The following is a 13,565-nucleotide window of genomic DNA, read 5'->3' on the forward strand; positions in this document are numbered from 1 at the left end:
GAGAGAGAGAGAGAGAGAGAGAGAGAGAGAGAGAGAGAGATCAGACTGTGTTTCTATGTTTTCTGCAAGGCTGAGCAGTGACGTGATTGGCTGGGGGGGCAGACCTGACTCTGAGATCAGAGACAGACAAAATGGCTCCCAGAGAACAGAGAACGCAGCATCAGGGCACTGTCATCTCCCTTCACACAGCTGTCAGCTGACACCAGCCGCCGCCACACACTTCTGACTCACACACACACACACACACACACACATAAAAGCTAAACCACTGGCATACTGCCAATGTGAAGGGGGGGGGACTGAGGATGATGGCTAATAATGCAGATCATTAAGTTGCTATAGTATGCACATGTCATTGTTTTTGGGAAACACTTTTTAAAATTAGAAACAGACACGTTGATATCAAACTGGCTCACAACAGAGCCTCAGTCTCCTGATTTAATCCCGTCACCTATTGGCCCGCACTGACATGTGACGTGCTCGCTGCTGAACTTCTCTTGTTGCAGTGTGTCTGTGTTCGCCTGCCAGAGAAAAGCCTGAGTAGGGAACTCACCCAGTGAGCGAGGAGACGCTGTAGGGCAGCATGAAAACAAACACCGACTCGCCGCGGCCACAAGAGGGCGCTGCCGTCAAAGGATAACCTCTGATTGTAGGTCAGTTCTAATTTCCTGCCCTCGTAATGACTGACTGCAAATCAAACGGAGAATTATCCCTTTGTGCAGAATAACAACGGCAACATTTGCATACAGTTTCACTTATAAAACTAATTTGCATAGCAGCTTTGATTATTGTTCCATTATGTGAAGACTCTGACGTCTGGCGGTATGTTGTGATTGCCCAACCTGTCTATTTATTCATGTGTGAGTAGCACTTTCATGTGAAGATATTCTCAATTACTTTATATCTTGCTGGAATGTTTAATCTGCATCAGTGCATCCTATTTAAGTTTTATGTTTGTGTGCAAAATCGGTAAAAGATGTCAGAAAAATTGAGTCTAAAAGTAGTCTTTTGAAATGTAGTGGAGTAGAAGTATAAAGTATAAAGTACTTGTACCACTGCAGATAAGTGTCTCACAGATTGTTTGATCCGAAGCTGACTTATTCCACCAAAAACCAGTGGAAGCTTGTCACTTTGGATCTTTCACCATAGCTGAATTGGCCGGAAAGATCTCCGTCCCTCCATCTGATCCAATAAGAGAGTAAAGAAGCCTGGGCTGCCAAGAGTATGAAATCTGACAATGACCACTGAAAAGAGATATTTAAGTAGCTTCCACATAAAGGAAAGGGACTATATCTGTGCTATTGATGTAAAGGAATACTATGAAGAGCTAAAATGCCATGAAGCTGTAGCTTCGGCATTACGCTCAGGGAAAGAAATGTAGTGTAATCTATAAAGGAGTGGTTTTGTTTTTATTCCTGTTTTGGGGGGGGGGTAATTAACGGATGTCCCACTCATTAGAAGTGAAATCTCCTCTTTGAGCTGGGATCACTTTCGTAAAGGCAGTGTCCACACCCATAGCAACACGAGACTGTCTCCAGATCGGCGATGAAGGGAGGGCGACTGGGACGGTTGTTATCAGAACTCTGGCAGATGTGTGTGTGTGTGTGTGTGTGTGTGTGTGTGTGTGTGTGCCGTTCAGTATCCTGTTGACTATGAGTGGTAGTGGCAGGCTGCACACATTTGCGCATACACAGGCGACACGTGCATAAGAGCACACACACACACACATGTGCACACACTCGCTGACACTTGCACATACACACACATACTGTAGGCATCCTTCTCCCCCCTCCTTGTGCCCCTGAGCCTGACAGTCTGGACATGGGAGATATCAGAGAGAGAGAGGGAGAGGCATGAAAACTGAAACCAAGTCTTTGAGTTAGATCAGCATGTAGCTGTGAAAGTGCATTTGTGGGTGACGAAATGGCGATGTCAGAACAGCTTGAAACTGAGGGAGGTAAGTCTCTCTTTCTGACCTTTTCCTTGTTGTCTTTCTCAGAGCTGATTCAGCAACGACAACAAAACCCAAATCAAAACAGCTGAGGAAGGAATGTCTTATTGTTTTTCTTGTTGTATCTCTTGTTTTATTGATGCTCAGAGAAAAATGCGATACAAGTTTGGTCCCCTTCTTTTCTTCTTTTATTTATTTATTTATTTACTTTGACAAAGGTGAATTACACAAGTTGCACTTGTAGGTTTAAGTGTAAGCTTCGTGAAAACATCACACATGGCACTACAGGGAGTTTATATTCAGCCGCTGCACGCTGCAGCCTTAATCACTTTTTGTACACGGACTTATGGCTTTAGGTGTGAATGTGTGACTGCAAGTAGGAAAATGAGGCTAGCTGGTGAAGTGACTGTTAGGCGTGTGTGTGCGTGTGTGTGTGTGTGTGTGTGTGTGTGTGTGTGTGTGTGTGTGTGTGCGAGAGAGACTCGCTGGTTGGGGTGCCCGTTGAAGATAAGGCCTGCCCTATGCCTGAGAGCAAAAGAGACAGTGTGTGTAAGCCCTTCAAGCCTTATCCTGACACACCTCCCACCCCCACCTCTTCTCCATCACCCCCACCCCCCCACACACACATGCAGTGAGGATTAACCCCGTCATGTACCATTTCAATGGGCAAGCTTTGGAGACACGCACACACACACACAGACGCGCGCACACACACACTCACACAGGATTAACCCTTGTGTGTCCATTTCCATGGATGGTTCTTAGCTTCGCTCCGGTTGTGACAGCATTGACTGCTTGTGTTGCCATGGCTACAGGGGCCAGCGAATGTAAGATAGGCAAATCCACATAAGTCACCGACAACAGACACTCTAAGCTACTACTGACGACACCTCCCCCCCGGTACTAGACACACAAAGATGCTGCCGAAAGACCGACAGGAGCCTCGTGAGCTGTGAAGTGCTCATGTCACGAGCTCACCGTGGTCAAACAAATATGCATAAACTCAGCCCGGGCATCTATGCTGCTGGTCGGCTGAGAGACGGGCCTTGGAGCTGCTCATCCTCTCGTGTCTGGTTCTGGGAGACACTGTACTTCTCCATACTCGGGGATCTCTTCCAACACGAGAGTCTGCAAAGAGGTTTCTGCATTTGAGCTGTCGTCTTCTTTTTTTGCAAACGTGTTCCTAGATTGCAAAGCCAGACAGAAAAGAACTGCAGATACGTCAGAATAAAGTGACGCCCTCTGGTATGAAAACGCAGAAAAGTAAACGCAAAATCATGACACCTGCTTCAACGTCTCAGATACATCGGAATATCAGAGACGATGGAGAAAACGGTTTGATTACGAGACCCAAAATTAAACGGTGGTGAGGAGTCCATCACTGCACGTTGGCAGATATAAGAGTGACATAATTAGGGTGGAAATGGACGTTTGGATTTATTATTATAATTTATCTTCATTTCGATTAACTTTTGAATATTGTATGATCCTTTTTCTCTTATTATTAGCTTTATATATTTTCAGTAAAGCAAAAAAAATATATAAATACTGTGAGCAATTGGAAATTCAATGTGCACTTTTGCAATAAAGTATGAGAAAAAAATAAAATGTGCTGTGCTCACAATAATGTGTCTGCTGCAACGCCTTGTGGAACTGATCCTTGAAATGCACCAGCAGACAAAAATACATTTTTAAAAGTTGTTCCACGTCAGTCAGAGAGGAATACATATTATGTTTAATCAGAATAAGACTTACATAAACATATCTGTACGGCCTTTGTCTATTAGGTCACATTATTTGAAATTGTGCCTCTAAAATAGTTCAACTTGAACCAAAAATAATGTTTAAGAACTATGTTGTCATAGTATTACCCATCAGCACCAGTGTTGCGATGCACAGCAGCTTCTGGGAAACCCTGTTAACTGTTTCCACAGAGCGGCTCCCAGGAGCAGCTTAATTTGCGAATAAATCATTGATGAAACATTGTGTTTTCACTCCCTGCCTACACGGGTCGTGTATAAATCAGAACCACGTCCATGCTGTTGGCTGCAACGTCCCTAAATAATTGAGGCGGGGGAAAGCACTTTTTGTGTTTGAAAGAAAATCATTTTTAGACCTTTGATATGAGATCACCTGTCAACAATGTTAGGAGTCCAAGTCATCCTTCAGAGATGAATAATGCATATGAAATTAGCAAATATTATGACATACACTTGCATAAATATATGAAAAACTACTGACCTAATATGACTTGTTCTTTTTATATCCCAACCTTGGCCATACGGGTGAGTCCTCGCTGGCTGTGATCTGAATATCTGATTATAATTTGAGGATTTAAGCAGATTTACAGGCCTATGGGATTCTCCTTTTGGTTTAGTGCTTCCTGTGTGTGTGTGTGTGTGTGTGTGTGTGTGTGCGCGTGTGTGTGTGTGTGTGTGTGTGTGTGTGTGTGTAGAGAGAGAGAGAGAGATATTCCCAATGGCTTTACTGGTCTACCTTGGAGACCGTTCAGTGTGCAAACTCAAAGACACAATTAATTGTCAAAAACCGAAGTATGTTATCCGCAGGTGAAATTTAATTTGTTAGATCTCAATCTACTTTTGACTGATTGGGCTGCTGCATCACATGTGTATGCATCGCCCTGCATAGACCCATGGTGTATGATTCACATGACCAGGGTCTTGTTCTGTCACTGTCTCAGTTCAGTTGTTTGCAGCAAGCGGATGTGCACTAATTAGGAAAACATGAAAACCACTTTGCAGTCAGCATGATGTTTATTTCCACACACACTTCCACTCGGCTGCATTAGGCCAATTCTCATCTGTGTCAGTTACAAGGAAGGGATGGGATGTAGGGAGGAGGAAGGAAGGGATAAAAAAAATGCTTACCAGACAACCTTCATGTGCAGTTGTGCATTAGTGGGGGGAGGAGGGGGAGGAAAAGGGGGGAGAGGGCGGCTGGCGGTGCTGGGCAGAGGATAGAGGAGCAAATGCATTGCGGAGGGAGAGGAGGAGGGCCTACAGCTATTGTTCATGTCCTCCCGTGAACAAAGGGCTCATCTGGGTCCGTATGTAAACCCACAGCAGGCTTCAGCCCACTAACAAGGCCTCATGCGGGACAAAACATAACCGACTCACTCCCGCAATTTAGGCTTTATTCCGTCTCAGTCTCGCGGTTTGGGGATATTTTTCCATTGATCCTATTCAGAGGGACGTATTGTGTTGGTACGTTGCGTCCAGCGGGCCTATCCGTCTTTACGCACGGAGCGTACATACGGTCTATCATCACGGATCTGTAAACATCAATTTTCTGATTGGACTTCTTTTCAGGTAAACGGTCGCTTTTCCCCCAAACGCACACCTTGATCGCAGTGTCTGTCTGCCGTAGCGGGTACGTGTGGTTCACGAGCTATTGCGGTTGTAGTTTCTCGTCTTATTTCGGTGGTTTATCGTTGAAAAGGGATTTAACGCTAAGGCGTTAGCAACACGGCTAACACTCACCAACTGTTTTCTGGCTAGCTAACGTTAGCTCGCCGTGCAGGCCTACGAGGCAGTGTTGTACACAGCCAACGTTTAGGTGGTGCACGATGTCGAGGTTATTGGTTCCTGTTACTGGTCATGGTTTGTTAGAATACGTGCTGGTTGGCATTACGCAGCGAAGTACACTCGCGTCCTGATATCACCTGTTTAACGCGTTAGCCTGGCTAATAGCTAAGTGTTAGCGTTATGCGCTTGCTGCCTCTCTAATTGCCTTTGTAACCAGACAACTCCACGTCAGATGTGCTCCGACCGTTATGAAAGTTGTGTACTAGCGGTTACACGGATGTTGAAAATGGCATTTTAATATCGGATTCATGTCGGTTTTTGTGTTTGCTAACGTGGGATAATGGTGTAGTGTAACGTAGCTATCGTCAATATTCCGTTTGGATAGACCGCTTGTCCCCTTCTAGACACCATGGTGGCAGGAGTCCTGAACCACTACATGCTACTCTTATTCAGAAGAGACTTTGTGCTGCTCAGTGGAATTGTGTGTCTGGAGTTCAGATGAAATCGGATGTGTTTTTTGGACATCCATGTTGGTCAACTTGTGAGATGTGTTGTGAGGTGGGCTGACCATCACATTAAGCCAGGAGGATACATGTGTATAATGTGTATTTGATGTACTGCGTGTCTACTTGTAAGGGAGAGAGGAACATGAATCCCAGTGGAGGAAGTGGAGTCCAGCTGATGTGATTGTGACTGCCTGTCATTAACCGCTAACAGCAGAGGAGAGGAGCTAATGGAGCTCTCAACAACTAATGGACACATAACCATCGATTATTTATTTATTTATCAAACCCATTTGTTTTCCTCTGGTGGTGCATCCACCCCACAGCCCAGCAGTGCTGCCTCACACAGTAAACAACTTGTTTTTGCACAAAGTGAAGCCACGGCTTCAAATGGACCGAGGTTATGGCCCTTTGTAGATAGTGCAAATGGTGTTTTGAAGATGCTCTTCGTAGAAAACTTTTTATTTATTTGCTTCTAGTTTTTTAAATCTTATGTCCGTGTGGTTATTGTTGCAGTAGGAACCAGTGGAGACGTAGCTCCTTAAAGATAAGATGCCATTATTTAAGAGCAGATTGGTTGTGATGCTTACAATCATAACTTATGAACTTGATCGGTACCGGCGTGTATCACTGTGACTTCTGAGGTCAGTGTTGGGCTGGTCTGCCTGTGGATATCTGCATGTTTGTGTTACTGTAACATCATCAACCAAACTCCGCGAGAGCACTTCGATAATGAATCATAATGTTGGAAAAACTCACCTTTTTAAAAAAAAACAAAAAAAAAAAAAAAACCTCTTCTCACAAAGTAGAGGCTGTTTTACTCTTAAATGTCTTACAAGAATATAGATTTCACATCTCTGCTGTGCTCTCAAATCCCAGTTTACTCTGCTGAAAACATCCCATTAATGCAATTAAAGCTCATCTCTCCCAGTCTGTTTATCTATACGTCTCTTTCGTACACACACACACACACACACATTGTCAAAGATACGTTTAATATGCAGCGACAAGACGGAGAGACATTAATGAGGCGGGGCTTCACCATGGTGACGGCGGGGGTCGTGACCCACAGGGCGGCACGCCTGGATGGCCTTTATAGGAGAGCCGGGCAATTAGAGTAGAACGAGCGTTGGAGCAGTCTGAGAGAGAGGGATTCATCAGCTTAGTCTTTTTGGGTGGTTGTGACTAGAGTCAGCGTTGGTCTGTTTGTGCTGTTTTACAGTTATTTGTGGAGAGTAGATGGAGGCCGGCAGTAGCAGCACATTGCTCACAGGAGGCTCCCTCATCGTGGTGTTTTGTGTCTTTTTTTATGAAAGGAGACTGGTGTATTGCTGGGGATGACCTGTGAATGTGTGCAGCCAACTGAAACTGGGCCATGCTGGCCAGTTCAGGCTGCATGTGTCTTCATCCTCGCACGATACAGTCGTTCTTTGCACGTGTCACTCAAACATGTAATAGCTATAATTAGAAGTACCACGTAATCCCCAAAGATGTAACAACTTAAAAGTTTTTATCTAATTTACCATTTATTGTTATCCTGAAACACTACATCTAACTTTTCAAATAGCTTTTGAACCTTTAAAATATAAAAATGAAACGCACCATTCATTTTCTTTCTTCTTGTTCTCTCACCTCTCTTCCAGGCTGTTCCTCCAAGTCTTTCAAGCTGTACTCCCCCAAGGAGCCCCCCAACGGTAGCACTTTCCCCCCTTTCCACCCCGGCACTATGCTGGACAGAGACGTGGGGTGAGTTTTATGTCTGTGTGTTTTGTTTTATCTGTTCTGTGGGCGGAGCTCACAGTGTACCAGCCTTTAAACAGCTCGTATTATTACATGCCGTGTTTACATAGGCTGGAGTTTAATTTCCTAAACCATATGTTGGTCAGCAAACAGTAGAAAGTAGTCAAGATGCTGGCGACAACAAGCAGCAGCGCTGTATTGTTCAGGAGGTTCACAAACTTCCGGAACATTTAAGATGTTTATATATTAAGTTTCAGAAGCTGCAAACTTACCAAGAAACTTGTTTCAGCGGATAGTTTGGGTGATATGAGCTGCCACGTTTTACCAGTTTGTAACCCGAGTTAATATCCATGAACAGCCCAGGTAGTGTTTGTACACTCGTACTCTGCTTTAATGGCATAACGTCTCTTCCCAGGATGGAGTGCTTAATGTCATGTCAGTGTACATCACATGCTGGTAGAACTCTTCTTTTAAAACTGATTCTTGGGACTCCCCTAGGTGCATGAAGCTTTATTGCTGAAGAAGAGGTCACAATCTCCTGTCATTTGGTGAACGGTTGATCCAATTGCCCATATATGTTAGTGTAGTGTCATCTTAGCCACAGGTAAGACTCGAGTAAACACCGTGGACCTGATGTGTGAAGCTAGTGTTTAATGCTAACATTGATTTCTCTTGACTTGTGTGGCTCAGTAAGGTTCGAGGGTTATACCTCTGCATGTGTGCCGTGTTTGGCTCGTGTCCCCGAGTCGTAAAGACAGACGAGCTCCTGAAGGAGGACCTATTAGCGCTATAGCTGAACGTAATCGTCTCTCTGTCTCTTGTCTCTCCAGTCCCACCCCGATGTATCCTCCCACGTACCTGGAGCCCGGAATCGGGTAAGACTGCATTGTGTCCCATATCGCTTAACTGGTGTGAAAATAGCAATAATGACACAAGTGAAGATAAGGTGGTGGGAAGTTGTGCTCTTATCTCACTTTTAAAAGAGATTTTGTATTTATTCTGTGAACTAGGTAGTGAAGCTGTGAGAGCTTTAACAATACTGTGATCAGGATGATGTGCTTTTAGTCTACTCGTATCTTTCATAATACCACAAGCTAACTGTTCTCGACCCCTGTCCTGTTTTTGACCAGGAGGCACACACCATATGGCAACCAGACAGACTACAGAATATTTGAACTCAACAAACGGCTACAGAACTGGACAGAGGTTCGGAGGCACCCGCATGCACACTCGCAAACAATCCAATAATAATTGCGCAGGTCACTGATTATGTTTCCCCCTCTACATCCTGTAGGAGTGTGATAACCTGTGGTGGGACGCATTTACTACAGAGTTCTTTGAAGATGATGCCATGTTGACCATTACGTTCTGTCTGGAGGATGGGCCCAAACGTTACAGTAAGAAACAAAGTCACCGGAACATGTTGCCTCTCTGTTTCATACATGTTCCGCCCCTTTATTGCAAAGTCCTACAGTCACAAACGGGCCGCGTACCGTCACTTCTACACGACTATGAATTCCTTCCCGTCTCACGCCCGTTGTGTCTTCTCTCCTCCTCTGAAGCAATTGGCCGAACGTTGATTCCAAGGTACTTCCGGAGTATATTCGAAGGCGGTGCCACTGAGCTCTACTATGTGCTGAAACATCCCAAGGAGTCCTTCCACAATAACTTTGTCTCCCTTGACTGTGATCAGTGCACCATGGTCACCCAGAATGGAAAGCCCATGTTCACACAGGTGTGTGTGTGTGTTTGCGTCTTTAGCTATTATTGTGTACATTACATGTAGTTCAACTCCTGCATACTGACCCGACTCCTCTGAACTGCCACAGGTGTGTGTAGAAGGCCGCTTGTACCTGGAGTTCATGTTTGACGACATGATGAGGATAAAGACGTGGCACTTCAGCATCAGACAACACCGTGAACTCATCCCCCGCAGTATACTGGCCATGCATGTGAGTGGATGCAGAGGGGAGCGGGAACGGCTGCACGTAGTTCACAGATGTGTATACAAGGACGTGTGTGAGTGTCAACGTCCTAATCCGTCCCCTTTTGATTCCTCAGGCCCAGGACCCACAGATGCTGGATCAGCTGTCCAAAAACATAACAAGATGTGGCCTGTCGAACTCCACCCTTAACTACCTCCGAGTAAGTGGAGCACACACACACACACACACCATTTTCGAGGTTTTGGAATGAAGCTCCAAACATCTTTAATCCTATTTTGTTAAATAATATTTGTGAAAAGTTGTGAATTTTGGAAACAAATACGTCTTTTTCTTTTGTAAATGTTTGGATCACACGAGTCTGGAGCCGTCCTACGCAGCCACCTATGGAATGTATTTCTACAAATAGTGTAATACTAATTACATTAGTGTCGACCAATCATGGTTTAAAATAATAAACAGACGTGCAAAAAGATAAAGCTGTGTGCATTTGAATGTTGATTTAGAATTTGCAGGTCAAAGTTATGAACAAAGCTCCAAACTATTCGTCACAGCCCTGCTTTTATTGTTGAGGCAGTGAAGGTAAAAATACATAACAAGATGTGGCCTGTCAAGTAGAGAGTTTTTGCACTATGTAGTAAAGCTGAGATGGGTCTCGGGTGTATCTTGTGTTTCATCAACAAACACAGAAGGCTGCACAAGTTAAACTAGAACTGCAGGTTCAGTGTTCTTGTTTACAGACGCTGCAAAAGTCACAACCCCATGTTGGAATTATACTCCCTTGAGTCATGTTTCTCTGATCTGAGAACTTCAAGCTTAGAGATGAAGTCATCACGATGGTGCTTGCTCTTTTGGGAGCACTTCCTAATGATCTCAAACACCGTGTAAACCCGTTGCCTGTCTTTCTGTTCCCTCCTCCAGCTGTGTGTGATTCTGGAGCCCATGCAGGAGCTGATGTCCAGACACAAGACGTACAGCCTCAGCCCCAGAGACTGCCTCAAGACCTGCCTCTTCCAGAAATGGCAGAGGATGGTGGCACCACCAGGTAATTGAACAACAAGCAGAGATAAAGGCACGACCACATCACATATATCTGTAACTCTCCCTCCTTCCCTTCTCTGTAGCTGAGCCGTCAAGACAGGCACCAAACAAAAGACGGAAGCGTAAGATGTCAGGTGGCAGCACCATCAGCGGAGGAGGAGGAACCAACAACAACAACAACAACAAAAAGAAGAGCCCAGGCAGTGGCTTCCCTCTGTCCAGCCAAGTTCCAGTGAGTACATCGCTGATATCTAGTGCCAGCACTTTGTATCGACAGAAACATTACGACTACGTTCATAGATTAACGACTGCTTCAGTTCATGGAGGGAAGTTCACATGTTACAGAACATAAAGTGCCCCTTAAGAAGTATTAAAATGGAGATTACCTGATTGTAGTCGAGGTGTGACGGGTGACTTTGGGATCAAACAGCTGTTGCTCCCATTCCTCCAGTCCCCACTAAAGCAACATATTGATTGATCTGCTTCTGTTTTGCATCTCCGCAGGATGTGATGGTGGTGGGAGAGCCCACGCTGATGGGAGGGGAGTTTGGCGACGAAGACGAGCGCCTGATCACGCGGCTGGAGAACACGCAGTTCGACGCGGCCAACGGCATCGACGACGAGGACAGCTTCAACAACTCTCCGGCGCTCGGCTCCAACTCGCCCTGGAACAACAAGGCCCCGTCCAGCCAGGAGAGCAAGAGCGACAACCCCACCTCACAGGCATCGCAGTAGAGCCCAGAGCCCCGCAACCTCAACACAAACCCCTCTCTGCCACTCCTCAGACCCCACCCCAACCCCGACAGCCACGAGTGCAACAGCAGCAGTCCATCATATTCAGTTCTCTCACACACACACACACACACACACACACACATATACATACACAGGTGGCCCGGGGGGCTCAGCATGTCTCAGATAATGTCACTGAGCCATTGCTGTGACTTCCCCATATTTAGGCACCGTGTCGCACCTCTGTCTCCCCTTTCCTCATCTCACACTCAAAATGTCCCATCTGCTCTCGCAAATTTTCAGTTTGGACAGCGACCGGGTAGATGTGAGCGAGGAGGCGTGTGGGGGGGGTGTTTAACCCAGGGGGCAGAACTGTGCACACTAAACTATTCGTACTGAAGATCACATGCAGGGAGCGGCGGGTCGGAGGGGATGGCAGCATCGGGGCTTTCGAGATGGTGGCGAGTTGCTTAGGGACCACTTGTCCACCCGTCCTCTAAACACGGCTCTCAATTCTGGTCTGCTCTGTTGAGGCACGAGTCACTCGTAATGTTTGTTAATAGAGTATATGTGTGTGCGCGTGTGTGAAATGTGTGAGGAGCGAAAAAGAGGCAGTCCGATCTTATTTGTGGCTTTGCGGAAGCGGACGGACCAGAATTTAGAGTCCGTGTGTAAAACCATTGAAATTCACACACTAGTAGGAACTGAAATGTGGCACTAGGGAAACAAACAAACAAACACACACACACACACACGCACACAAACAAATCAGCATAATGATTGAAGGATTTTGAGTCCTAGTGCCAGAGCCATCTCTGATTAGACTACAATGGCTGCGGTCTTTCAAACAGAGAGCATTTAAAACACACACATGCACACACACACACAGTTACACATTTTAAGAGTTTTTATACAGTATATATTTCCCTAGAATGTTTTTTAATTTGTATTAAACGCCTTCATTTCAATTGTTTTTTATTTTCTACCAATACTGAAAAGCTACAGACCAAGGAGCAACACAGGACTTTTATCCCTCCCCCTCTAAGATATATGGTTTTTATCTTTTATGTTTATAAAAGAGAAATAATTTAGCGTGGATGTTTTTATTTTGTCTTTTTGTTCCTTTTTTTTTTTTTTTTTGGAGATTTAAATTTTTGTGTATTTGTGCTTGTATATTTAAGGTAGTAGCAAAGTTCTGTCTGACTGTAATAAGATGTATTCTTACTTAGATTTACCTAAAGCCATCCCGATCTAATGTAAAGAAACAAAAATAGGAAAAAGGAGAAAAAACACTCATGAGCCCGCCCCCTCTATCCTCCCTCCTGCTCTTTCCTCCTCCCTCCTTTTTTATAACTTGTGTAAATTAAATTACAAAACCTCCGGGGGTACAACGGCACCATGGAGAGATCATTCTACTGTTTGTCTTTTTTTGTATTTATTTTGGAAATTTTAGAAATTCACAGTGTTTCATCTATACAGGAAGTGATTTTTCACTTAACATCACGATTTTGTGTACCGCGACTTTCAACTTGATGTCAAGTGAATGTGCTCACTGAATTTAAGCTAACCGGTGAATTTCATATTTCATCACTGGCTGAAACTGATTTCTCTCCGTTATCTGTCGTCTAAATTGCCTTCATTGGTGCAGCGTCTTTCATAACCAACAGAATGATGCCATCAATCATCCAAACATCTTCTAAAGCCAGCTTATCATTAAGTTCAGTCTTCATATTGGGTAGCGACGCCATCTGTAAAATCTGATTTTTAAAAAAAACAGCTGAAGCTCTGTTTGTTTTGTACATTTCCATTTCCTTACAGTTGATTCCAGCAACAGTTATGAGTTTGAATGGTGACTTGTACCTTTTCCAATCCCTGTAGAAAATCATTGTTTGATATATATTTTTTGATTTGGTTAGTTTCTGCCCTTGATTATTAATGTATGGTACCAATAAAAAGATACATTTTCACTTTAAAACATGTTTAAGTTTTGTAATTATTGCAACGCAGCCGATAAAAAGAAGTCGGTGTTTCTGGGGTTTGTTCACTTTTAATGCTTAACTTTGACATTTCGTTATTGCTGAGTAGTGATAAGAACGGGAGAGGAACAAAT

General features: G+C 44.4%; 1 protein-coding gene across 3 annotated transcripts in view; it reads left to right on the forward strand.

Moving 5' to 3' along the window:
* Positions 1–13,430, forward strand: part of ldb1b (LIM-domain binding 1b) — a 21,924-nt gene extending 8,494 nt beyond the window's left edge. The window contains exons 1-12 of one of the 3 annotated variants that reach the window (XM_031864809.1): positions 1,985–5,280; positions 7,643–7,745; positions 8,238–8,343; positions 8,570–8,614; positions 8,870–8,945; positions 9,034–9,136; positions 9,302–9,474; positions 9,569–9,691; positions 9,801–9,884; positions 10,604–10,727; positions 10,807–10,955; positions 11,228–13,430. In XM_031864809.1, the coding sequence (XP_031720669.1) occupies positions 8,580–8,614; positions 8,870–8,945; positions 9,034–9,136; positions 9,302–9,474; positions 9,569–9,691; positions 9,801–9,884; positions 10,604–10,727; positions 10,807–10,955; positions 11,228–11,458 (1,098 nt within the window). In that variant the 5' untranslated portion in view covers positions 1,985–5,280; positions 7,643–7,745; positions 8,238–8,343; positions 8,570–8,579 and the 3' untranslated portion in view covers positions 11,459–13,430. Of the gene's footprint in view, positions 1–1,984; positions 5,281–7,642; positions 7,746–8,237; positions 8,344–8,569; positions 8,615–8,869; positions 8,946–9,033; positions 9,137–9,301; positions 9,475–9,568; positions 9,692–9,800; positions 9,885–10,603; positions 10,728–10,806; positions 10,956–11,227 lie in introns of those variants that run through there. The other 2 variants (XM_031864808.1, XM_031864807.1) reach the window with 2 other exon arrangements.
* The last annotated feature ends 135 nt before the right edge of the window (positions 13,431–13,565 follow it).

The sequence above is a fragment of the Anarrhichthys ocellatus genome, unplaced genomic scaffold, assembly GCF_004355925.1.
Source record: "Anarrhichthys ocellatus isolate YVR2014 unplaced genomic scaffold, GSC_Weel_1.0 scaffold31, whole genome shotgun sequence".
Lineage (NCBI taxonomy): Eukaryota > Metazoa > Chordata > Actinopteri > Perciformes > Anarhichadidae > Anarrhichthys > Anarrhichthys ocellatus.